At 34.4% G+C, this 25,312-nt stretch overlaps 1 protein-coding gene across 7 annotated transcripts in view; it reads right to left on the bottom strand.

The window, feature by feature from the left end:
• Window positions 1-25,312, bottom strand: part of LOC100643722 (protein eva-1) — a 324,599-nt gene that overhangs the window by 105,256 nt on the left and 194,031 nt on the right. For 6 of the 7 annotated variants that reach the window (XM_048409136.1, XM_048409158.1, XM_048409151.1 and 3 more), the window contains one exon: window positions 3,715-3,853. In XM_048409136.1, the coding sequence (XP_048265093.1) occupies window positions 3,715-3,853 (139 nt within the window). The remainder of the gene's footprint in view (window positions 1-3,714; window positions 3,854-25,312) is intronic. The other variant, XM_048409153.1, reaches the window with a different exon arrangement.

The raw sequence follows: 25,312 nt of genomic DNA, 5'->3' as shown, positions 1-25,312 counted from the left end.
ATTCGTTTACGCCCTTAACCCTAACTCTAATCGTAACGCCAACCCGACATATATATATATTGTAGTATCGGAAAAAAGGATAGGATTAGGATAATTTAGATTTGTAAAATTCTCCTAATACTATTTATTTAAAATAAATAAAAATAACAGAGATTAATTGGACAGAGAACGATAAATGTTCAACTTGAACTAAAACACAAAAATCTTATTCCGCTCAAATCACTCTCGCAACTCTATAGCTCTAACAACTCGATCTCTCTACAACGCTAGCAACTTTACAACTCTACAACTCTAGTCTTCGGCATCTACACTAGCACGCTCTCGCTTCTCAACTCACACTGCACGCCTTTTGCATTCGTTCTCGCTGGCGTCTCAACTAACACTGCCCTTAGCGTCTCTTTGTCTTTTCCCATCCTATCGAACACGTGTCCCTAAACGCCCCTGGCCAGGGTCACGCAGGCCCTTTCCACGAAAACTATCCACTTGAAAGGACCGACGACACATTGATGTACTCGACGGCGCCGCGGCTCTCGCCACTTTGTATACGGTTCGGCCGATATCTTGGGCCTTTTGTCCACGATACCACAATATCTAATCTCTCTTATATATGTCGGAGATGTAGGAACACCGGGCTTTTCTTTAGGAAGATCCCCAACACTTGGGCTCGAGGTGACATAACTGGTCGCCGAACGTAGCCACGGTCACGGGATGAACGAAATGTCTTACAGAGGAAATACCGATGTTGAGGGCCACGCTGTATAAACAATCAAGTCTCGATCAGGAGCAATGTTGGTTTACGCGGGACTGCCTAGTTACGGCGCTTGGGAATTTGTTGATATTCCCGATCAATATGTAATTGACAAATGTGACTGTATCTGTCTTTTATTTTGCAATCACCTTGGAGGGTTTACTGTCATCGTCTTGGCAGTCAGTCTGAAAGTAACCCAGCGTCTGAGTTAACGTGTCTGCGTGCTACAAAATGTATTCCATTGTACAAAGAGTTTATCCGTTGACCGTGGATTCGTTATTGAGCCCAGGAACATTGTCAATAGCTTTTGTTATACTTATTAATTATTTCACGCCTAAAATTTCTAACGATAACCTGACATATATATATATATAATCTGTATATATATATATATTATATATACAGATAATTAAATAATTATGTAAGGTTTAAATAAAAGTATCGATTAAATTTAAAAATGTTTACTATTACTAATAAATGTATTCACATTTACTATATTACTAATATTTAATACATTCATAGCGAAACATATTCATAAATTGTTAAAAATATTATAACTATAAATAACGAATTGCTAGTCGGTGAAACAAAAATAAATAGAAGTAAAAAAGAAATTTTTAGCAATTATATTTAATTTTTTCGATTAAAGCAAAAATTCTAACACAATAATTTTGCATCTAATAATTTTTCAAAAATTATTTCCTCATTTTTAGATATAATTATATATAAATATTATATATTTATTTTTTATTGTACATATTATATTTGTATTTTTTTTCTATTACCATATTTTGCCAAATAATATTTTAACTTCTTTTTAATGTAGCTACAGGAAATATTCGCAAACAAGTTTACTATCTTGTTACGTTTACATCTTTCAAGACAAACCACGATCCAAACGACGTTCATCAATAGAACTACGAGCGAAAAATTTTCGCCATTTCCCATCATTTTTTGTAACGGGGGCAAAGAATCTTCCCAAAGCTACATCGATATCCGTGCTTTTCACGTTCAACTGGGCTAATGTCCGATGTGCCCATAAAAACGGCATCGACAAGTGCTACGAGGAGAAACGACCTCATCTCGAAAACGGACCTCGCGTTACGTTCGCGCAAATGCCTCTTGAACATTTTTACAATTGCTTTTTTATATTATATTCGCCATCAGTTCGATTACTTTTGTACACAGTTTCCTGTACGTTGAGAATATCTTAATTAACAAATCTTGTGAATTAAGAATAGTATTTTTTTAAATTTTAAGTAGATTCTAAAACATACATTTCATGCAATGTATATATGTACATGAACGACGTAATATACACGTGTACGTATATAACAAACGGCAAGCAATAAAGTTTATATAATAGCTTATTTAATTTCTACTTACTTACTGTATAATCATTTATGTTGTAAATCTATTGTATGCATTCAGAAATATTCTCTATTATTAGAATGAAGCACATAGAACATTCTTTGAGTTTGTCTCGTATACTAAGATTTCAAGCACCTAATGATAGATATGTAATTTATAAAAGCATACTGCGAAGGATATAATGACTATAATGATAATCTGCAAGATTATAATGATAGATACTGTAGACCATTTAAATTCTCTTTATTATCCATCATTTTCAAAATGAGAGAGTCACTTACCTGATCGCCAATATCATTCTTAGTGCTTCAGAAAATTAACTTTAAAAAGATCAATTTATGTAACATGAATAAAAGGAAAGATGAAATGAACAATTAAAGCTTAAAGAGATCTCAAGTTTTCAAAAGATGAAAAAGCGCGTTAATGATACTTTCATTACATAACCCCCAAAGCTGTAATAAAAGAAAATGAAATTATATCTAGTTGAACGTTTCCACGGCATACTTCATGTAAGTGCTATTCGCACACGGTTGCATTTATGTTCTGAATTTCAAGCCTGTCGAATTATTCCCATGCTTTCTACAATAACAATGTGTCTAGACAGTGTTTCTTCGCGCACTGAATCTTTTGTGAGACGCGTGCATTACACTGCATGGAAGGTGCAGCGAGGGTGTATTGAGTACACTTTGAGTATACTTTCTAGGCAAAATAAGTAGCGTGTGCACAAACTTAAGAGCATCGATTATACATCTTCAATCAAAGATGTTTTACGTTTCTTGACAGAACGTTGCACGGTAATAATGATGTACCTTTCAATTTTATCTGGAAGATATACAGCGACCATATCACTTTGAGAACGTAGTACAGAGAAATACTATACAAGAAACACACGAAATATTCTGTTCAAGAACTCAATTCCAAATATGAAAGTCACTCTAGAGTAGCAAAGAATGATGTGGAATATAATGTTTGACAGTTTAAATATCATTAAAGAATGATTTTAAAGAATAACATCTATACAAGCAATTCTTTTCAGCTGGTACGCGATGTTATTTTAAATACTTGAAATTTCTACATGTAATTTAACATTGAACATTAAAATATTAATTGTTTTCTAAGTAATTATTCCGAAAATTTTCTTTTCTGTTAACATCTAGAGGTTCGATGTACAATTGACAGATTGCCTGACCAATGCTGATTGTTTCTACTTAAAACCATTACTTTTCTATGCGAGCTATACATTCTCTAATGAAATATCATGCAAACTATTAGTGTGTTAATAAAACCTATGATAGGTTATAGTATATACGTTAGTATATACGTAGTATATACCTTAGTATATACGTTTAGAAATTTTATTTTAGTTTAAAATTTCGCCATAATAAAAGAAGAAAGTTTCGCACCGAGTGGATGTAATACATTTTAGTTTTGCTAATTTATCATGTGTTTGCTAATTTATCATCAAGATATGTATTTAAAAATTCACTTCACAAGTATGTACTGTCATTGTGAAATGATCTCAACATAGATACGGACAGTTTTCAGAGTATTTCAAACAGGAAAAAAATAATAAGAAGGAAAACATGATTACTTACAAGGACGGCATTGGTAAGCAACTTCGATGTATTTGGGCAATCCAGGACACGGATCACCCTGAAAGGTTTTCGGACTGGTGTTGAACTTACACTGCCTCTTCTTGTGACAAACATCCACAACCGTCTGCAACAGTGAGTACTAACGCGTCATTCAGACGACCCGCTCACTTTACGATAATGCTAGATTTGGTTATAATCTAAGAAAATTACAACGCAGTAATTTCAAGAAGGAACGTTTTATATAATATTAGGTCATCCCATAAGTTCGTGCCGACCTTTGTGTATACATTTCATATTTTAAAGAAAAACAAGAGAACTTTTATCGAGACGGAATAATGAAAAATGGGAAGAAGTTGTACAACGAGAGAGGGATTACATTTTTTCATGAAACTGAAAGGTATGTAAACAATCTTAACATATATAACCGCTCGAAAAACGGCACGAATTTATGGGATGGCCTAATATATTCAACAGAGTATTCTTGGTAATTTTATCAGGTAAACTGTTTATTTTAAATTCATGTACTGTTATCTTAAACTATTCTTAAATATAAAGATAAGCATCATCAAATTTAAAGAAATATCTTAACTCTTAAATGTATAGTATTCTTATTTTTTAAAAATAATTTTTCATTACTATATTAGGCATAAATTTACCTTTCTAAAGTATTTTATTAAATTTGTAAATATCAACATCGAAAAATTAAGACGATTTTAAATAAAAAATTCAGAAATTAATACATAATTTAGCTCAACATTATGTTAAAAGAATTCCCAGTTCTACATACATTACATAATAATCAAATGTCACGAAATTCAGCTGAAAGTATGAATTTCAGAATCAATTTCTCTGATATCCTATATTACTTTTACTCGGTAGAATCGTTCTGACAGTTATACGATCCTTTGATGCTCTGTACGTGTCGCTCGCAAGCAGATCATGCACTCTGACATGTATACAGTGCAGTAGTTTAGGACCACGAGAACATGTGATGTCACAGTATCAACAGAGTTCTACCCAAAATGTGTAATTTACTGCTGTGTGATTACATATTTTGCAGCGAGATACCAAATAACGCAAACACGCTCTCCCAATAAACGGGAGCACGTATGCATACGCAACCAATTTACTTGGGCGATATTAACAGCAATACGTTCCAATCTTGTATCCATTAAGTTAATGATTAATTTGTTTCTCGAATTTATTCAACTCTACTACGTAGAAAAGCATGATGAATGATATTTTACTGTATTGGAATCGCGTAACATTCGTAATACATAATCGTGAAAATTTCCTCTAGTTAATTATACTTATACGGTGAATTAATTTTCCGATCGTTATATGCGATAAATTCGAACGCGAAGCTAACAATAAAGTGGATTGCAAGATGTGTAAAACTGTTCTAACTAACAATTTCTGTTATTAATTGTTCTTGTTGTTATACCTTTGCGTTGGAATTGTTAATATATCTAGAGTAAAAACTTAGATCAAAAAAGGAACTTTTAGGTTTTTTATGCAAACTATTCTGACATTAAAAATCAGTATGCTTTCAACAACGTTTCATTTCAAATCCATATGCCAACCTGTTTCCTACATGTACAGCTCTAAAATGCAACGTTTAAGATGTAAGGAAAACTCAATGACATCTGAAATCCTCAGGATCTCAGCGACCTACTTTTTGCTTCTTGAAAATGCGTATGTCGCTGGTAGTGATAGTAAAAATTCGTTCATTCAGCTTCTGTCATTGACCATTGCACAGTTGTCAAGCTTGATGTAGGATCAGCGAAATACAACTGGTTGAAAAAAATATAAAAATATATACATATATTGAATTCAACAAAAATGTTCTCGATAACATAAAATAACAGAAAATTTTATTAATACAAAGTAGAACGTCACTTCTATACCAGCTTCAAATTAATGTTCTCTTTTTTATTTCTTAATAAAAATGAATAGACGCATTTCTTTTTCTATTTTATTTAAAATTAATCCTATCGGTTTTAAATATTTTCTGCAGTGGATATTGCCTTGAACTAAATCCCTTTCGCTTCCAATAGGTGCAGTATCGATCCTATATATTCTACTATTGCAATGTTGTAGTCAGAAACATGAAAAAATATTCAATAACACTAGTGCGACACACGTATAAGCTTTAATCCACCACGAGCCTCTTTTTTCGAATTTGTATATATCGGATCATAGTCGTAAAAGGATTAATCATGAAAGCAGCAACTAATACTTTAAAAAATGTTATTTGAAAAAATCTGGTAATTCATAAAATCATATAAAATAATTGAGTAAATTACATGTCTGTTCCATATGGAAAAGAAATGGAAAAATATTGAAAAGTATTTCAATCATAATGTTCATTAAAAAATAAAATAAATTTTATAAATAAAATTATAATACGAATGTGATTAAGAGATTGGATTTAAGACTATAACAATTCTCATCTTATACTACTTTCAGCACATTGTTGTTCAGTTATTTCACAAATAATGCGGTTCTTTACATTATTTTTAGTTATTAATCAATGACTTGCATCATCTCTATAATTATTTATCATCTTATTATTAATTTCCATTTTAGAAATAAAGCAAACGTAACTACTCTAAAATCTTTTAACGAGGGTGAACATCAATAATTATTACTAAATATTCTCGGACAAAGACAAAATCTATCTACACATTTCAGTAATCCCAATTTCATTCATCGTGAAAATCTTCGTAAAAATCACAACGTCGTTTATAGGAATAAAAATTCCATAAAAATTCTAAAATTCGAAATTCATTTCGAATTTCGAGAATTAGTTGAGAGGGTATGTAACTGGCGCAAAATTGAGTGGCAATCTTAATATAACTGGAACCAGCGGAGACCTTAGTTGGTCCTACAATTTTTCTCTCTTCCATCGCGCGAACTTTTTTTGCTTTACTCCGGTTGGATTCGTTTTGTCGCGGCAATTGCAATAACCGCGTCAGGCCAAAGGGGGACGCCACATTAATTTCGACTAGACATCAAAGCGCTTCTGAGACTGTATTGTGCACGACCCTGGTTCTCGATGCAACTCGACTGTTTTCCTCTTTGTACCTTTGTTAGCCTGTGCTCTCCCTTTCTGCGCTGTGTCCATCCCTCTGTGCTCTCTCCTTCGTATCGTCACATGACACAGTGCAGCTCGACAAAAGCGAATTAATGGCAAAGAAGTAGAGAAGGGGCAAACGCGTCTTCGATGTCACGCCCATCGTTGATATTCTATCGCAGTTTTTTGTTTGTTAATGAAAGAACTTTGAAAAATGACGCTTGAGGCTGTTCGAACGATAAGCTACGCTGTCGGATAAGTATTTCTTATAATATTTTTATATTATATTACTGATTATAATATTGATAGTTGTTAATATGAAATATTAATAATATTTATTTATTAATTTCTATCTGTATCTGTTCCTTCTCTTTAGTTATGTTCATACAAATTTGGATTTACACAAAAATTTGTAATCTAACAAATTGCATTAATAAGCAATTTCTATAAGTAATTTTTCTGACACTTGTACAAAAGAACTATGAAAGACTTACAACGATATTATACGTTCTATCTTAAATCTACAATTAACCATTGTATTTTACATTGTATGTATAATTTTGTAAACAATAATACGCGATCGTTCTTTTTTAAATTACCATCAAAGACAGTTACCTTTCTAATAGAACAAACGTGGTCTAATAACCATAGGCAGGATGATATTCCACGTTTCGACCATTCGAATCTTTTTTATCACTCGTGTAGTAAAAAGTAAAATTTTGAACAGTAAAATGCTTATTTCCGTACCTCACAGTATTTGGATACCAAAGATCCGTATTCTGTCTCACCGAAATGCGCAGGATATTAAAGACAAACAATCTTGTTGCTCTGACGGTACTCGCATTATTGCTTCACTAGTATTAATCTGAGAAATCGATTATTGTCTCCGAAATTGTGCCAAACGAAAAATTAATTAAAAAATCGCTGAGTATGAATATACCTATGTGTACCTTCGAATATCGTGATACTTTTTGAAGGCTCGTTATCTGGTTAGCATCATTTCTGGTTTAGAAATTGATTAATTAAGTTTTCTAGCTTGACAACTGTTGTTGTTCAGAAACATTACATAATACATCATTATTTCATCGCTGTATGGCTGTTTCTATTTGTTATCGTTATATTGTATTGAGAATATAAGAAAGATATAAGATTATATAGATATAAGATTATAAAGATATAAGATTATATAGCGGTTTTATTATTTTAATTTTTGAAAATTTCAAATGTGGTATTAAATTTCGGTACAGAGTAAAACAATAGTGTTTTGTTGATTTGCAATTGTTATGATGGTTAGATATATAGTGAGATAGATAGAGATAGTGAATTGAAGTGTGTTTTATAAAATGTAAACAAAAGAAATAATATAATCGGAAAGCTTTCACTGCCGGGATTTTTGGAATTTGTTTATCCTCCTTTTAAAATTGTTTCTAAAAGATGTCGTCTCAAATTTCTGAGAACTTGCTTTCATAGAAAACTCCAAGGTAAGCATCTTCGTTCCACAAATAATTTATACGAGATAAAGGATATTGTAAAATTTGTAAATAGTGTAAAATCTTTTTATACTCGAAAAAATACAGAAATTCAATATTATATTTAGATATTTGGTGGTAAATTTTTTGCGATGCCATGTAAAATTTTTTTATATTTTTTCAAAGTGCAGACATCCACATGTTTCCCGAATATTTTAACTTTTTTTCGATAAAAATATATTACACCGACCTTATTTTATATCTGCTTTTAAAATTGTAAAATAGCATCGAGTTTTTCACTGAGTTACATATTATAAAACGAACTTCTTTTTTTTCAGCTGACATGGCTAATAAATGCATCAAAGCTAATGTTTTATTTTAAAAACATCTTCAAAAAGATTAACGATGATTTGATTTAAATAAATAAGTATATATTTACATATTCATTTATTTATTGCAATGGACAAGACCAAGAATTTTAGAAACAATAAATTTTAATATCTTATCATTGGAATTAACTAACTATTAAAAATTACATTTTCGCTTATTTTTTGAAATATATATAAGATTATTGTTACTATATGTGAAATACTTGAAACTAATAGAATTAATATGACATGCACTAGAGGAGTTCAATCGTATTGCATTGTGCAGTACCGCCCCTGTAGGCTTTTTTGTTATATCTTGTTCTAGAATCGATACTAAATCAAAATTTATAATAAGTTTGTAATACAAATAGGACCTACTAAAAGAAGTTAATTTTATCAAATTCAGTAATAAGAATTGATAATTTGCAAGAGTAAAAATGTTATAATTTGTAGGAAACGAAAAATCGTCGTCTGACTAATTATTTGATTAGTAGATTTTTCGGTCTTAAGGATCAATAATGTTAAAAAACGTTAACATTTAAATGTTAGAATACATTCTTATTCACATTTTATTGATACATATATCGCAATCAAATAATTAATATTATCTTGGTCTATGCATTCGAAGTGTGTCTATTCTTCACATTCATTGCTTTTGGATCATTGAAAACCTCACCGGTTTATCTTTAGGTCATTTTATTTTCGAAGAGTATCTTCTGAATAGCATTCATGATCTCTTCTGTCTTTCATGATCTCATGTTTCATGTTCATGATATCCTCTTTTTTTTACTTTGGAATGTCAAACATTTTTCTATGTGAAAAGGCAATAGAAAGATTAACTGAACATCTTCTAATTTAATTCCAGTTGCCAACAGATTTATTTTAGACGTAAAAAACACTTGGTTTGTACTGGTCAACAGTTGATTACTCGATACTGGACGACAAACGTGAAAACAATTATAGATTATAATGTATATAATATACAAAGACAATTACAAAACTGGGGATAATAATTATAGTTAATAAACTTGATATAGCATATATAATAGAAAAAAATCATCTGCCTACATGAGAAACAAAATATCAGCTCTAGAAAATAACTTTTACCACTCGGAATATCGGCATATGCCTCTAACATGTTAGAATAGCGAAAGCAATCGAATAAATAATATGGCTTCGAAACATGTTAGACAGAATTGTTACATTCATTCGTTTACTAAAAAAAAGAGCGAATATCTGGTGAAAAGAAGCAGAAATAATTTTAGTCAGTACTGTACGGTCGGTATTGCACGATTTTCTCCTATATATATTCTTTCCAAGGACCAACATCAACAATATCATACTAAAACCACAAATCCTGACATAGAATCGTCAAAACAATGCATCAAATAAAATTCACGCCGAAATTTTGTATCCCGACACATGTCCAATTTCATTGCGCTTATTGTGTCATCCAAATTTTCACGGAAAGCAATCTCGCGTATTTCTAAAAAGAAAAAGCGAATGAAATGCAGAATGAATCAATCCCAACGAAGTATGAATCCAACAAATGTTATACTGCAAAGGGGTATCAATATTATACCAGAAATACCTTTGAAAAATCTAACCACGATCCAATTTGACTCGTCACACATAAAACAAAAAGTGAAAGATGAGAAAGATTCGGTATGTTCAGTTCACAGATCGAATATTTGCTAGCACGCATTTAATTATTGGGGTTTCAGGCTCGACCTGTTTCCATGCGTTTCACGTACGAATGAGAAAGTCTCCCGCGGGAGAAATCGATTTCCGCTGTACATCAATGTTCACCTATTTAACTCACTCCTTTCCCTAACCAGAAACGTCTCTCCTCTTTCGTCGCAGTCACCCTCGCGTAGCCTTACAGGCTCTGACGCTTATCCGGTGGCCCATTAATTCCTCGGTTAACGATACTCTCGCTCCTCTATCGTCCCGAAAGCAGGATATCATAGAAATCAACGGGGCGCAGATACAAGGCGAAAATCATTGTTCTGGTTCGCAAGGGCCACATTGCGTTTTTGATCTGGTAGATATTATAAAGGTTTAAGTCTAATTTCTTTAGAAATAATCACAGTGTTTTTATTACATTTTTGGACCTTTTAAAATTGTAAAGTTGTAGAGCTCAATATACTGAAAAGCTGTCTCTTTCATGGGGACTTGTTTGAAAATCAGAATACTGCGCGATATATTTAACGATTAAAATGTAACCAATGTGTTTGAAGAGTGAATACAGCCACCTGACAAAATATTTGACGATGGTCATGTTATTGAGATAGAATACACAGAGATTGCTTGATTAGCGAAAGTTCTCTGTTTGGAATAGCTGATCGCGCTTGGCTGGTGAAAATAACACGATTTTAATAGAACAAAGATAACCCGACTTCAGTACATTTAATAATATATATGAAAATTTTGTGGATTTTTTGTACAAAACCTAAAAATACATAAAAAAGATAAAGGTGTCGGTTACTGGATAAAATGGAATTACATTTACAATTTATGAAATATTACAAATTATCTACACAGACTTTAATACGATATATGAGAAAATTATTGTTTAAATTAAATGCCCTTGACAGAAATAAAGTAGCACGATTGCATAATAATATCGTAATTAGCTAATACTTAAAACTAATTATATTACCAACAAAACGTTATTAAATATTATACCGAACACTTAAAACCCACTGATTGAGATGAAATAAATCAGCCGCTAATAATATCTGTAAAGCGTGTAGATTTGAGCTCAACGACTAAATTGGATGACTGTCCAGAGCAATTAATTTTATATAATCGGCTTTGCATAACTCAAGCGGATTTCAACCATTTAGCTAGAGTCGCCTCGACGAATCATTTAGCAGGATGATGCCTCACTGTCATAACCAGGAAAAGTTGATAGGTTCTCTAGTTTCCAATTTTCTATAATTTGTATTCACGTTAATTACTCAACTATAAATATAATAGTATTGCTACTCAAATTTGTATCTTACAGTAGATTTAAATACATTTTACTTTGTCGAGAATTTATTAAGGATAACATTATTCAGAAAGGGATGTTATACGTATTAAGTTTAACAAAGTATTTATGATTATATTATATAAATTATATATTTTAAATTCGTATATTCCAACCATAAATTATTCTTAAATATAAACAACAGTATTTAATAAAATTATATTTGAGAGAAATAGTTTGGCTCCTAAAAACATAATGCTTCTCATCCCTATTTCTGTCATTCAACATCCCTACTTTTTATACTATTTTGTTATAATCTTATATCGCTCTATTAGTTTTAAGTTTGCAATTCTAAGATGTTTTATTAAACCGATCCAAAAGTTGTAATAGAGTTAAATTAGGGGGCCATTAGTGTCTTAGCAAAAACAAACGAATCGTAAATTCTAGTCTAACATTCTGAAAATATTGCAATCGCAATGCGCAAGGTAGTTAAGGTCCATTCTTTTCCGAGAAAATACGAGTCAATTAATTCCAACATCGAATAAACGAGGTCGCAGTTACGAAAACATCATTCCTCTTTATATCCTCATTTTTCTCTTTTTTCTGGAAGGACAAATCCATTGACTTGCCACATGAGATATCTGCAATATCATGAGCTTCTGGTTATCAAGACACTTCGATCAGCCGACAATTTCAAGCCTGGAAAAACTAGGACTTGTTATCGGAATTTAACGACAAACTGGGATCGTGTTCCACGTGATTGTATACGTCGATTTATCGTGATCGCGAGTCATCGTTCCACGGAATAGCTCCCGATGCGCGTAATCGATAAAAAAGAAGAACGTTTCGAAAAATATACGTCTCACAGTTACGATGAACGTACCTGTCGTTCGAATAATTACACGTCGAAATTACAAAAATTTAGACTAAGTGAGATGAGCAGGGTAGAACATGTTATTTTTATATTTTCGTCTTTTGTTTTGTTTTTAATCCATTAATTTTTTTATTATTGCGTAATATGCAATGGCAATCCTTTTTATTTGTCTATTCTTGGTCTTTGATCATAGCGAAAATGGTGTGAAATTTTGCTCTTTTAAGAAAGCAAAGTGAAACGTAAATATCATTTCCTTTAATAACACGTATATCTTTCTCTCGTGACTGCTTGTATACAATTGCCAAATCGATGTATATCGGCGAACTCTTCTGAATTCGCAAGCTGTCATACGACTCGTGACAATGTATCGTACATCAATAGACCAATCCGTTTATTTTTCTCGTCGATAGAAAACACACTCGGGAAGATCAGAAGTAATCATTCATTAATAATAAATAATTCATTATTACATGCATTATTGAAGAGAATTATTCCTGAGCTGTATTTTCATGAAACTCGTAGTTCTTGTTTCTGGAAAATTTTTTAAACAATTTTTATCCTTTATAAATGTGAGCACGTTGAAGAGAGGTACACTTAGGAGGTTTGTTATCATTTTACAAAAACGTATCAAACATGATTGACTTCTTGTTTAAATTTTTTGTAGAAGTTTAATATGAAACACTTTTTAAATTTTCAAATGTTTCAAATTTATTACTTTCATTGACCCGAATTTCTTTTGGCACAAAGGACCAAAAATTCCGATGGCAAAATTTGATGCTGTAACGAAGCTTATACAGATCGTTTTGTTAAATATTGCAACATCGGAAATCAATTTTCAAATATTGTCAGTAATTCATACCGGAAATCGCGTTTGCGTGACTGTTAATTTTGCAGCATGCTGATTGCATTGTAATGGAATTTCTAAAGACAACTATGGTGATGAGCAAACAATGTCATTAGCAATACTATGTATTATTAAACAGAAATTAGTGTTTGATGACGACTGATACAATCGATTATACATATAATTATAAAATCCTAAAATATGGCTCCAATTAGAAAAATATATGTATGCAATAACATACATATTTATATTTACAATAGTCACGAGATCGTTGAAATTAAAAAGGTATACTTTGATACGTTTGAAAAATTGAGAACGTGTCTGTTATTTTGAAACGATGAATGGCGCATGTATTATCGTTCGAAATTACGCCATACAAGTTTCATTATGCGACCCGATATCACGTGTACCCCCTCATTATCGCATAATGAAATCACTTTCGTGAAATCGAGACGGCGAAATTATTTCAACTTCGAGACACACGTAGAAGAATTTTTCGTGGTATGTTTGAAACAGTATGCGATAGAGTAATAAATTAATTACATTATGCGCGGTATTTGATAATACAGTTTTATGCAGTTATGAATAGATACAAATTGCTATAAGTTCAAGTGTGATTATTTAAATCATCTTATTTTAATTCCAAGAGAAATGTTAAAAAAGTTAAAACATTTCTATTAAAATATCCCTCTCAGTTTCCCTAGAATCATCCAAGTAACGATGTACTTCTCTTGAATGAGCCATCAATGGAAAGTGAATAAAGCGAAAAAGAGAAGGACGTTCGTCGAAGATTTTCGATTCCGTTCATACACCGGTGAGACTCTGGAGAATTCTCTTTCCTACATCGTGGTTTACGATCGTATTTGTATCGCGCGGTCTGCGAGCTATATTTCAACCGAATGAAAAGAACAGCACAGCTCGAGGTAGGAGAAAGGCCAGCGAAAAGGAATTCAATCTTTCGTTGAAATTTTCAGACGAAACGCAGTGGGATCGATTCGAATTTTTAATCCATCGAGAATTCGTCGTTTTCATGGAAATCACAGGTCGAAGGTAAAAAAAAAAAAGAAAAGAAAAGATAGGAGCAGACAAAAAAGGAAGAAAATGGGAAAAGGGGCAACGAAAGAGCTTGAATACGCGTATGTTTTTTGAAAGTATGATTCCGGAATTGCCATCGACCCAATCGTTCGTCTTTATAGTTTATTCCGTTGGTTTTATGGTCACGCGAATCGAGCCACGGTTCTTTTTTCTCCTTTCTTTACGTATACAATAAAGTCTGAATAATGCGAATAAGCGGTCGTATGAAGGCTGTAAAAGTTTTATTTTTTTCCTTCAGCTTGAAACCTGTATGAAATGGGGTTCGGACGGACAGCTTCTGATAAGGTGTAACGTTTACTGCACACGTTCGCCCTTATTGCCGGGATCAAAATGGAAAACGTGGTCGGCGATCGTCGATTTTCTCACACTTCCGGGAAAACGAGTCAATATCAGGCAAGTGGTTCCTGTAAGTAATTCTCAGTAGCAATATCGATCTTCATTAAATTATAGATGTTTCGGTTGTTATTGTATACACTAAACTATTATTGTATCTATTAACATTTAGAAAAAAAGTTTTATGTTACAAAAATAATGTAATATCGTGGACAGATCGCCTAAAAAACATCGGGTGAAGCATAAACAATGTTGCCAGAAAGCCTAAGTGCCGACAGACAAAAGGGTCTGGAAACTTCAATGGACCGAGCGGTCCATCAATGTGTTGTCGGTCCTTCAGTCGAATAGTTACGCGAAAAAAAGGCCTACGTGACCATGGCCGCGGGCTGTTGCGAAACACGTACGTGGTGGGGCTATGAGAAAAGACAAAGGGATGCTTAAAAGGGAAAAAGACGAATTAACGGGCAGTCGTTAGTTGAGAAGTCAGTGTGGTCAGCGTTGTCGGAGTGTGTTGTCAGCGTTGTCGAGGAGGATGGTCTGCATGAAAGAGAGCTTTGGAACCGTGGTGACGAGAGTTGTAAATTAACTATTTAGTTGTCTTAGTCATAACACATTACTGTATCTAGTTCACGTTAAATAACCATCGTTTTCTGTTTAATCCATTGTAAATAGATCTATCGATCAGTAAAATTAACATATAAGATAGAAATAATTGGAAATCCTAATTTCTAATACTTCTAAATAAATAAAAAAAATCCTACAATAATATATTCATAGAAGTTTTCTATAGTAAATATTCAAGTAATTTAGGGAGCTAACGTAGATGCCGGCTTTAATTATTAAGAATATTTAAAAAATCTCTTGAAATTACATTTGCATGTAATACCATCTAAATTCACAAACTAGATTTAATTGCGGTTAGAGAAGCAATAATACGAATAATTTTATAACACTATATACTACATATGGAAAATTTCAATAAAACTTTTAAAAGAAACTTCATTAACTTCGTTCCTAACAAATCTTAAGATCAAATTTTCAAACACTTCACATATCCTTTCATAGATTCTCCCCCACTTCAATATGTTTTTAATAAAAATTTAATTTCTATTACAGAACAAACAACACAGATCTGAAACCTTTACACAATGCTATATATATGTCGGAGATGTAGAGACATCGGGCCTTTCTTTAGGAAGATCCCCAATACTTGGGCTCGAGGTGACATAACTGGTCGCCGAACGTAGCCACGGTCACGGGATGAACGATATGTCTAACAGAGGAAGTACCGATGTTGAGAGACACGTTGTATTAACCCTTTGAGTGCTGAATACTCGCGGCCTATGCCGTCCGTACGGACGGCGCGCATCTAGCGCTGACAATCGCTGTGGACGGAATACTTTTTCGTTAGACTGAACTCTGTTGATTGACTATTCAAAGCGCAAATCGTAATAAGTTATAGTAATTCTTTTGCACGAGATTAAATGATTCAAGAGCGTTATTTTTTAGTTATTTTTAATTATTTATTATAAACATTGAAATTTACAGTTAACTAGAATTTGGGTAATAAACTAGAAAACAATAAACTAGAAAACTAAATTTAGTAAATATAACACAAGTTAATAATTTAGTTGTGTGTGAAAAATTCAGTGTTTGAGGAAACTAAAAAAACCAGATGTAGAGTTTTCTTACAAGTGGTGACCACTTCAACAATAACGAGGCACTATTGGCATTTGTTTACTGCCGTAAGGAATGCATTTATATTTATTTCACACAAACGTAATAGTATTACTTCTGCGTAAGTGTTCGGAAAAATTGAAAAACCCATACATGCGTCCTTAGTCCATGCCGGGCACTTACAGAAAACGCATATATATGTCCTTAGTTCACATCGATAGCTTTCGCCAGACACCTATATGCGCCCACAGCACTCAAAAAGGGTTAACAATCAAGCCCCGGTCAGGAGCAATGTTGGTTTTACGCGGGACTGCCTAGTAACGGCGCTTGGAATTTTGTTGATATTCCCGATCAATATGTAATTGACAAATGTGACCGTATCTGTCTTTTATTTTTCAATCACCTGCTATTAATGTACAAAGAGTTTTCCCGTTGACCGTGGATTCGTTATTGAACCCAAGAACATTGTCAAAAGCATCCGTTAAATTTATTGTTCGTTAAACTAATTAATCGTTAAAATAATTATTCGTTAAACTTTGTAAAGACATATTTATACGTGTGAATACAATCTTTGTTGAGCATCACGATGGCTAATTCTAATGAAGAATTATCACGCGCCCGAAATCCTAACGAAAACCTGACATATATATCCCATAGAAAATCTGAACAAAACTTCGGCTCATATTCCACTCATCAGTACTCTTGTCAAACTTGAAGATTGAATTTTCAAACGTTTCATATGTTGTTCCTTGGAATTCTCTTCGCTTCGATAAATTTTCTATGGTATCAGGACTTGAAGTTAGCACGAGTCGACTTTTCAAAAGCCTTTGGAGTGAGTCACAGATAATAAGAAGTCGACCATTAGAAATTAATTTTTGCGCGCTTGAATCCCATGGTCTCGACAATCAGTCTTCCAATTAACACGATTTTCTAAAAAGCGTCAAGAAGCTAATTTGCATCGGCGAATGCGTTTCAAAGGTCGACTTCTTGTAACTTCCCCTTCAATCTTCCATCAAAGAATCGCGTCTTTTAACGTCGAGCAAAGAGTTTACTTTGGTCATTAGCGGTTAAGAGGTAGACTTACACGATCATCGAGTGACTCCGTCGTTCAAATCTTGAAAGTCTGCCAAATCTCCTTTACTCTGGTCGATAAATACGCGAAACTTCTCGAGAGTGCTCATAGAAATCGGGTAAACAGTGTGCCAAAGGTTGTTATAGCGATCGACAAGAGGATTAATGAATTAATTAGAGGCAAGACTTGTTCAGAATTATCCTGATTTAATGAAGAGATATTATTATAAATATAATAAAAACTGTCAAAGTACTAAAAATAAAATACTTGTAGTAGTATGTGGAACAATCGGTTCATTTAGTCAGTATTTCCTTGTGAAAATGTACGAATTTACGGAAATATTGGAGAATTAGATGAAGAAAATACTGATGGATTGCATTCTCCGCAAATGAAGAATTGTTTACTCGTTTTTCGAAATATCGTTTCGAAATATAGTTCAAACATTTTCGTCATTTTAATTAATTATTCAAGACTACTTCGACTGTGCTTGATCACATAAAGTACTTTCTTAAAATGTTCAAGGCTTTCATAACAGGAAGACTGCATCTTTTTATGCATTTACGAAAAATTTAAATGCGCTACAATGTGTAGAATATACATAATATGCAAAAATATACAAAACATGCCAGCTAATGTACTTTTTATAACATCTAAAGAGTAAAAAAAGTCTCTATCTAAGTTCCTGTTAAGAAAATTAAAAATTTATATAAATATACACGGCCTAACAATGAGATTTAATTATATTTATACCAAATTATCATCTCTAACAATGATTGAATTATTTATATAAAATTGATGCAATGTTAATACTGGAAAAAACAGTCAGAGAAGGAAGAAACACATTCTCCCTTTAGCTAACGCGCAATTCTGCAAAAAACCTCGTTAAGTGAGGAGAATAACAGGATGGGTTGGAAGGTTTTAATTTTTAAAGATCGCGGAGTCGCGTTAGGGCTTTAAAGACGACAAAATTACAACTCGTAATCTTCCGTTGTTGACACTCTCCTCCGTTTAATATTCGTCACCGCCTCGTTTTCCGCAGAAAAAAATCGTCTAAAGTGCATATTCAAATAGAAAGAAAGGATAAAAGCCAGGCGAATAGGGCAACGGAATTGATAGTTGTTCGGTAAATCTAAATGATGTTTCCGCAGTTGCCTGACTCCGCAATAATAAATATTATCGCAACGATCAAAATAACGAGCGTATTTGGCCCGGTGCTACGTATTCGAGGATTGTCCGCTATTCTTCTAACGTCCACGGTTCGGCGTGACATTTTCATATTCCATTTCCGATAAACTCCAGTTGAAAAACGTAAATGAGTTCGAACGATATTTCGTTGCGTCATCGGAGTGATCACATTATACTAAGTGCATGGTTCTGAAAGTAAAGAGAAAGATTGTTTTCCATGCTCTACTCCTCTGCATAATCGTATGAATTGATACTTACGCGGTATGGCGGCCAATATTCTTTGAGAAAACGCCGGAAGGTTTTAGGTGGTAGGAAATTATAGATTTCTACAACTTTTTAGATTTTATTCGAGTTACGTTGTTTTATAAGAAATTAAATTAATTTTTCTACAATGGACGTATGTACAACGTGTTATACTTTTATAGATTTTTAATTGACCAAAATGATAAATGTACTCTTTTCGAGAAAACGGTTTTAAATTTTAGAACATTACATTTTCTTTATAAAAGAATTCCGGAAAATGTCATTTTATCGTTAATGATTAATAAAAAATAATTTTTCTAACAAACTTTAGTTTTCTAACAGGGACGACTATTTCAGACTTGGAATAATAAATCTTCTGGTTTATTACTTTATGTTATTATAACAATCTTAATTAACATTGTTACGTCGCGCAAGACATCCGCACTCCATCCCGCGCGGCTTGACAGCCAACGATCTATGTGCCGTCCTTCGAACCCTCAATAGGCCGCAAGGACCCACCATAAACTTGAACTTCTAACTGCATTGTTCGCACATATAGTTTAAGTCAATCTGTTTGCCCGAGAAGACTTTCTAATATTAGGAGTCTTTTTTTCTTTTTTTATTTTTTACAATATTTACAATCAATTCTCGTTGAGAATTTTCAGTAACTTCATTTGGCGTGATACAATGACGTGGTTTATAATAGTTTATATTGTTGGTTCTAGTAGGATCTAAGGATTTAATCTAAAGGATATTTTATTTTTAGTCTGCGGATCTGGTCCGTCGTGTCAAGTAGTTGGGTGACTAATGGGCTGTGGTGGTTGTTGACTCTTGCGTTATATCTGCTTCTGGACTTGTATATTTCATCATTGACTGTGGGTATCTTGAGGTCGCGGTGAATTGTTTCGTTGGTAACATACCAGGGTGCATTTATTAGGGATCTTAGCGTTTTCGATTGGAAGCGTTGGAGTATTTCAATGTTGGAATTACTTGCTGTTCCCCATAGTTGGATTCCGTAGGTCCAGACAGGTTTTATTGCGGTCTTATAGAGCGTAATTTTGTTCTGCGTGCCTAGGTTGGAGCGACGGCCAATGAGCCAATAAAATTTTTTGAGTTTGTCCCTGAGTTGCTTCGATTTGTCTGTGATGTGTTGTTTCCATGTTAATCTCCTGTCCAGAGCCATACCCAGGTATCTGACTGTGCCCTTGTTAGGAACTGTTATATTGTTAATGGTGACCTGTGGGCAGGTTTGTTTTCGCAGCGTGAAGGTTACATGTGTGCATTTTTTTCATTAATTTTGCCCCATTTATGGAAGCACTTTTCCATAGAGTCGAGACCTCGCTGAAGAGTGGATGATTGGTTGGCGTGGGACGCTAATAACGCTGTGTCATCAGCAAATGTTGCTATAGTTATTTCTCTTGATATTGGTAAATCGGCAGTGTAGATGGAGAACAGCAGGGGTCCGAGGACACTACCTTGGGGTATGCCCGCTTCTATTGGGAATGTTGTGGTACTGGCGTCTAAGCATTTAACCATGAATTGTCTTTTGGTTAGGTAGGACTTTAGGATGGACTAGTAAGTGTGTGGTAGGATTTTTTTAAGTTTGTAAAGAAGCCCTTCATGCCATACTTTGTCGAATACCTGTTGAATATTAAGGAATACCGCTGAGCAATATTTTTTCTTTTCGAGGGTTTGGCTGATATTGTGTGTTATTCGATGGATTTGTTCTATTGTAGAATGTTGCTTCAGAAAACTGAATTGATGATCTGGCAATGTTTTCAGATCCTCTAGGAGTGGAAGGAGTCGATTCGTTAGCAACTTCTCGAATAGTTTTGACAAAGTAGGTAGAAGACTAATTGCGCGATAGGAGCTAGGTTCATGTATAGGTTTTCCGGGTTCAGGGATGAGCGTAATCAGTGACGTTTTCCAGGTTTTGGGATAGTATTCAAGGCGAAGAATTGCGTTAAAGATTGAAGAGATGAGTGCAATCCCTTTTACGGGTAGTTCCTTAATTGCTTTATTACTTATTTGGTCATGCCGATGCTTTCCTGGGATTCAGACGATGGATTAATTCTGTAACCTATAGAGAAGTGAAAGGTTTAATGGGGGGAGATATTTGGAAGGGAGAGTGCAGGTACTCTGTTATTTCCGGGGCGATATTGGAGGAATGAGGTTTAAAGACATTGGATAGATATTTAGCAAACAGGTTGGCTTTTTCTATAGGGCTTCGTGCTCATTCGCCTTGCGGACAGCCAATTGAAGGGATTATTTACGGGGGACACGTGAGTTTCCTGGAAGCCTTTCATAATGAGTAGTTGGAGTCGGCACTGGGGGACAAATTGACGATATATTTTTGAAAATAGTCATTTTTGTATTTTTTTGATGATTTTGGTTAACTTCCTGGTTGCGTTGTTTAGTTTGCGTTTGTCGTCCGCTGTTCTATGGGTCTGCCATATTCTTCTTAGTCTTCGTTTTTCTGTGATTTTGTTTAATATGTAATGGGGATATTCGTGTTTGCTGATAGAAGTCTTAGTAGGTGTGGAGGAGCGGATAGCGTTTATTATGCTCGTGTTTAAGTATTCTGTGGCTGTTTCGATGTATTCCTTTGTTTTTAGTGAAATTGAGGCAGAAGTTAAGTGATTAAAGACTTCTCTAAAGAGCTGCCACTTGGTGAGTTGGTTGTGAATAAAGCCATTAGGTGGGTTCTCGATTATTGCTGAATTGACTGTTGCTATAACGGGGGAATGATCAGAAGAGAGTTCCGCCGAGGAGTTGATTTGGACATATCTAGGCGAGATATTTTTGATTATGAAGAAGTCAAGTAAATCGGGAATTTTGTTAGTGTCAGTGGGCCAGTATGTGGGTTCATATGTGGTGAGGTAGTTGAGATTGTTGGTAATTATGCTTTTCAAGAGGTTTTTACCTCTTGCTGTGACAAGTCTGCTGCCCCATTGGGTATGCTTGGCGTTATAGTCTCCTCCAGCTATGAATCTATTGCCTAGGGCGTCAAGGAAGCTGTCGAAGTTCTCTTTAGCAATCGAGTGTCTGGGAAGGTAGTATACTGCTGAAGTGGTGATTGTACCATGGCACTTTTCTATTGCTACGTTTGTGGCTTGGAAGTAGTCTTTCTGGAATGATGGAAGCTCGTAATGCTTAATGCTGGATTTGATGATGATTCCGATGCCGCCGTGGGCCTTTCCACTGGGATGTTAGGTATGGTAGAAGTTATTAGCCGTTTATTTTGAGGTAGTTTTTGTCGGTGAAGTGGGTTTCAGATATGAGCATTACGGCGATTTGCTGTTGTTTTAAGAAGAGTTCTAGTTCAAATTTGTGCTGAGCTAGACCGTTGACGTTCCACAGAGCTATACGCATTGGTTTTATTTTTCTTCTGTGCGTATTAATTTATCCATGAAGAGCGTAAGTAGTGAAAGTAAGTTGTAAATTTGTTCTGTTTGCTTCTCTATTAGTTTTTCGAGTCTGTTGAAGTTGTCTGTGTTTTGTGAGGTGGGAACACTATTTTCTGAGTGGCCACTTTCATATTGTTTATATTTCCTTGTACTGCCTGTGCATAGGAGATTGATGCTGTGGAGAATTTTTGGGGTCTGGGTTCTTGGTTAGTTATCTCCTTGGGTCTGTGTTTAGGGTATTTATTATTGTGCAGTGTTTTATAGGCTAAGCATCCTTTGTAGTTCGCAGAATGCTCTCCTTGACAGTGGATGCGCTTCGCGGGGGTTTCTGGGGATTTAGTGCATTGGTCAGTAGGGTGACTACCTACATATTTAACGCACCGGAAATTATGGTTGCAGTATTTCTGCGTGTGGCCGTACCTTTGGCATCTTTTGCATTGTACTATCTCTTTCTTTACAAAAGGTTGTCCGACCTTAATTATTGAGTTCATCAGACGATTGATGTTGTAAATTTGTTTATCGTTTGATTTTCTTTTTATGTCAATAAAGAATAAGGATAGCGGGTTTTTCGTGATTCTATGCCTTTTGTTGCTAATGTTGGTTACTTTGTGGCCACGCTTTGAAAGTTCGAACTTTAGTTCGTCTAGATCGATTGAGTGGCGAATGTTGCGTAGCACCACACGAAATGGTCTTTCTAGCTTGAGCTGGTGTGTGTGGAAGTTGGCATTCAAGGTTTTTAGCAACTTTGTTAATTTTCTATTGGCGTCTGGGTTGGTCGGCAGAATTTTTACACGGATGTTACTGATTTTTAACTTATAGTCCTCCTTGCTGATATCTTTTTCGATAGTCTTTGTCATTGTTTGAGTGTCAATGACATCGTCAATGAAAATTAGCGGGGGAGGGGGAATTCTTTGGGTATGTTGTCTATTTACCGCTTCGGTTGTGTCCATAGAGTCTTCTGTTGTCTCCAGTATTGAGAACTTGTTGTAGGTGGTCACTTGGCTAGCTGGTGGGTCGCATTCATCTTGAATGCTTCCAGCTTGCGATTTTTTGCGGTTTTTTGTGTGCGGGTCGTTTGCAAAGAGGGATGTGTTGCCCCTTTGCCACGGGGGAGGTAGAACGGCGCTGTTGTAACCTAGCTCCGGAGAGCCCGTTTGTAATGATTGGGCCATCATTGAGCTAGTTAATTCAACTTGAAATAACTAATCGAGAGGCTGTGATTCGGGTCAGAGATTAGTGGCGTTGGATTTTACACTAGTACGTTTGCGAACACTTGGCTAGGTTTGTTAGATTTGCTTTCGACAGGTGGGCGTCACGTGTTATTTTATGAACTTCACAGGGCACTGGACACATGTCTACACGCTTCGGAACTCAACAGCAAACTGAGAAGTGTTTTCGGCTGGTTTTTAGAAAGGTCCTTGGGTTTATTAGAGATTTACCTAACGGAAAATCCGGGTTTTCCCATAAACAATGTCACCCATAAATCACGTTGGTAGGAGGCTTCTTCCTCCTATCTTCATTCCCAACATTGGTCATAACCAATCGACATCGCGGATCATTGCCCTCACTTTCCTAACTAAAAATGTAAGCAACGAATCCGCGTTCTTCGTTCAAAGGGCACATCCATACCGAGCTCTCCTCCGTAATTCGTCAGAATGAACTTCAGAATCCCTATAGCTCTCACAGTGCCTACAGGTCCGAGAGTTCCTACGGTTCTCAAAGTGTCTAGCTAGTCAATCAAAGTCAACATATACACGGATTCTCTCATCTACGAATAATCCTTTTCTTCCTCACCTGTATCTTAATCAACGGCGTTACTAATTTTTGTGATTGTACAAAGTGTTGGAAATATACATTTTTATAACCCTGTGAATCACAGTGTTATATTACAACAACCACCCCTATTATCCTAACCGAAATAGGGGATCGAACTATTCGTGGTGTCGATTATTACAATCGTAACGGGAATTTATGACTCCCGTTGACGCGTTTTCTTCTTCCCGCGATAGCTCGAAATTACAAAGATATTTCAAACAGGCTACGTAAAAATATATCTTTTCCATGTTATCATTTAATTAACACTAGGTTTACGGGCGTTTCGTATATACCTATCTCTACGGGACCCGTCAAATTGACGGGTAAACGAAAATACGCAGTTTTCATTAAAAAATCGATTTATTAAAATTAAGTCTGAAAGGAACAATATTAGGCTTCACATTTAAATAAATTATTAATAAATAAAACGTCTTTTTTTTAAATTATCACTAAAAAAATAACAATAACATTAACACGACCCGCCAATTTGTCGGATTTTGAACTTCGAAATGAAATATCTCAAAAACCATAGCATTAATTTTAACCATTTTGCATCGTAAATTAATCATTTCATCTAAAGAATTTATGCACAAAATTATTTTTTCCTAGGCTTTCTAATTTTTGAAATCTGTTTGTAGTATATCTATCTCTACGAGACCCATCAAATTGACGGCTTAGCTGATTTCATAAACAATCCGTTTTTCAAAGATAATGTGCAAAAGTTTCAGTTATCGTAGACATTTCCCATTATTGTCTCCACTTATTGTAAGTATTTACAATAGGATAATTGAATCTGGGCACAATATTTTCTTATTTTGAACAATCCCCCTTTTCTAGCAATCATGAGTAAATTCAAGAGATATAATAAGATATTGGACAAAATGTCAACATCAATGAAGATTGTTCTGAGGATACCTCCGAAGAAGATCAGTATGAATTAGGCCAAAGCGAAGCTGACAGTGAAAGCTTTGAATACATTGAAAGTGGAGAGATAGAAGGATCTTCAAATAGTGAAAAGGAACACTTCTTGAAAGTGTGTCGTAACAAGAAAAGGATGCGTATTCTTTTTAGTTCTGACTCCGAGGATGAAAGGACGAGCATTTCAAGCATATCCCAAAATGTAATAGGTGAAATTGAAATTGCAATCGACGGGACATAGTGCATAA

Source organism: Bombus terrestris, chromosome 1, assembly GCF_910591885.1.
Source record: "Bombus terrestris chromosome 1, iyBomTerr1.2, whole genome shotgun sequence".
NCBI classification, from domain to species: domain Eukaryota; kingdom Metazoa; phylum Arthropoda; class Insecta; order Hymenoptera; family Apidae; genus Bombus; species Bombus terrestris.
This window is presented reverse-complemented; position numbering and strand designations above follow the sequence as displayed.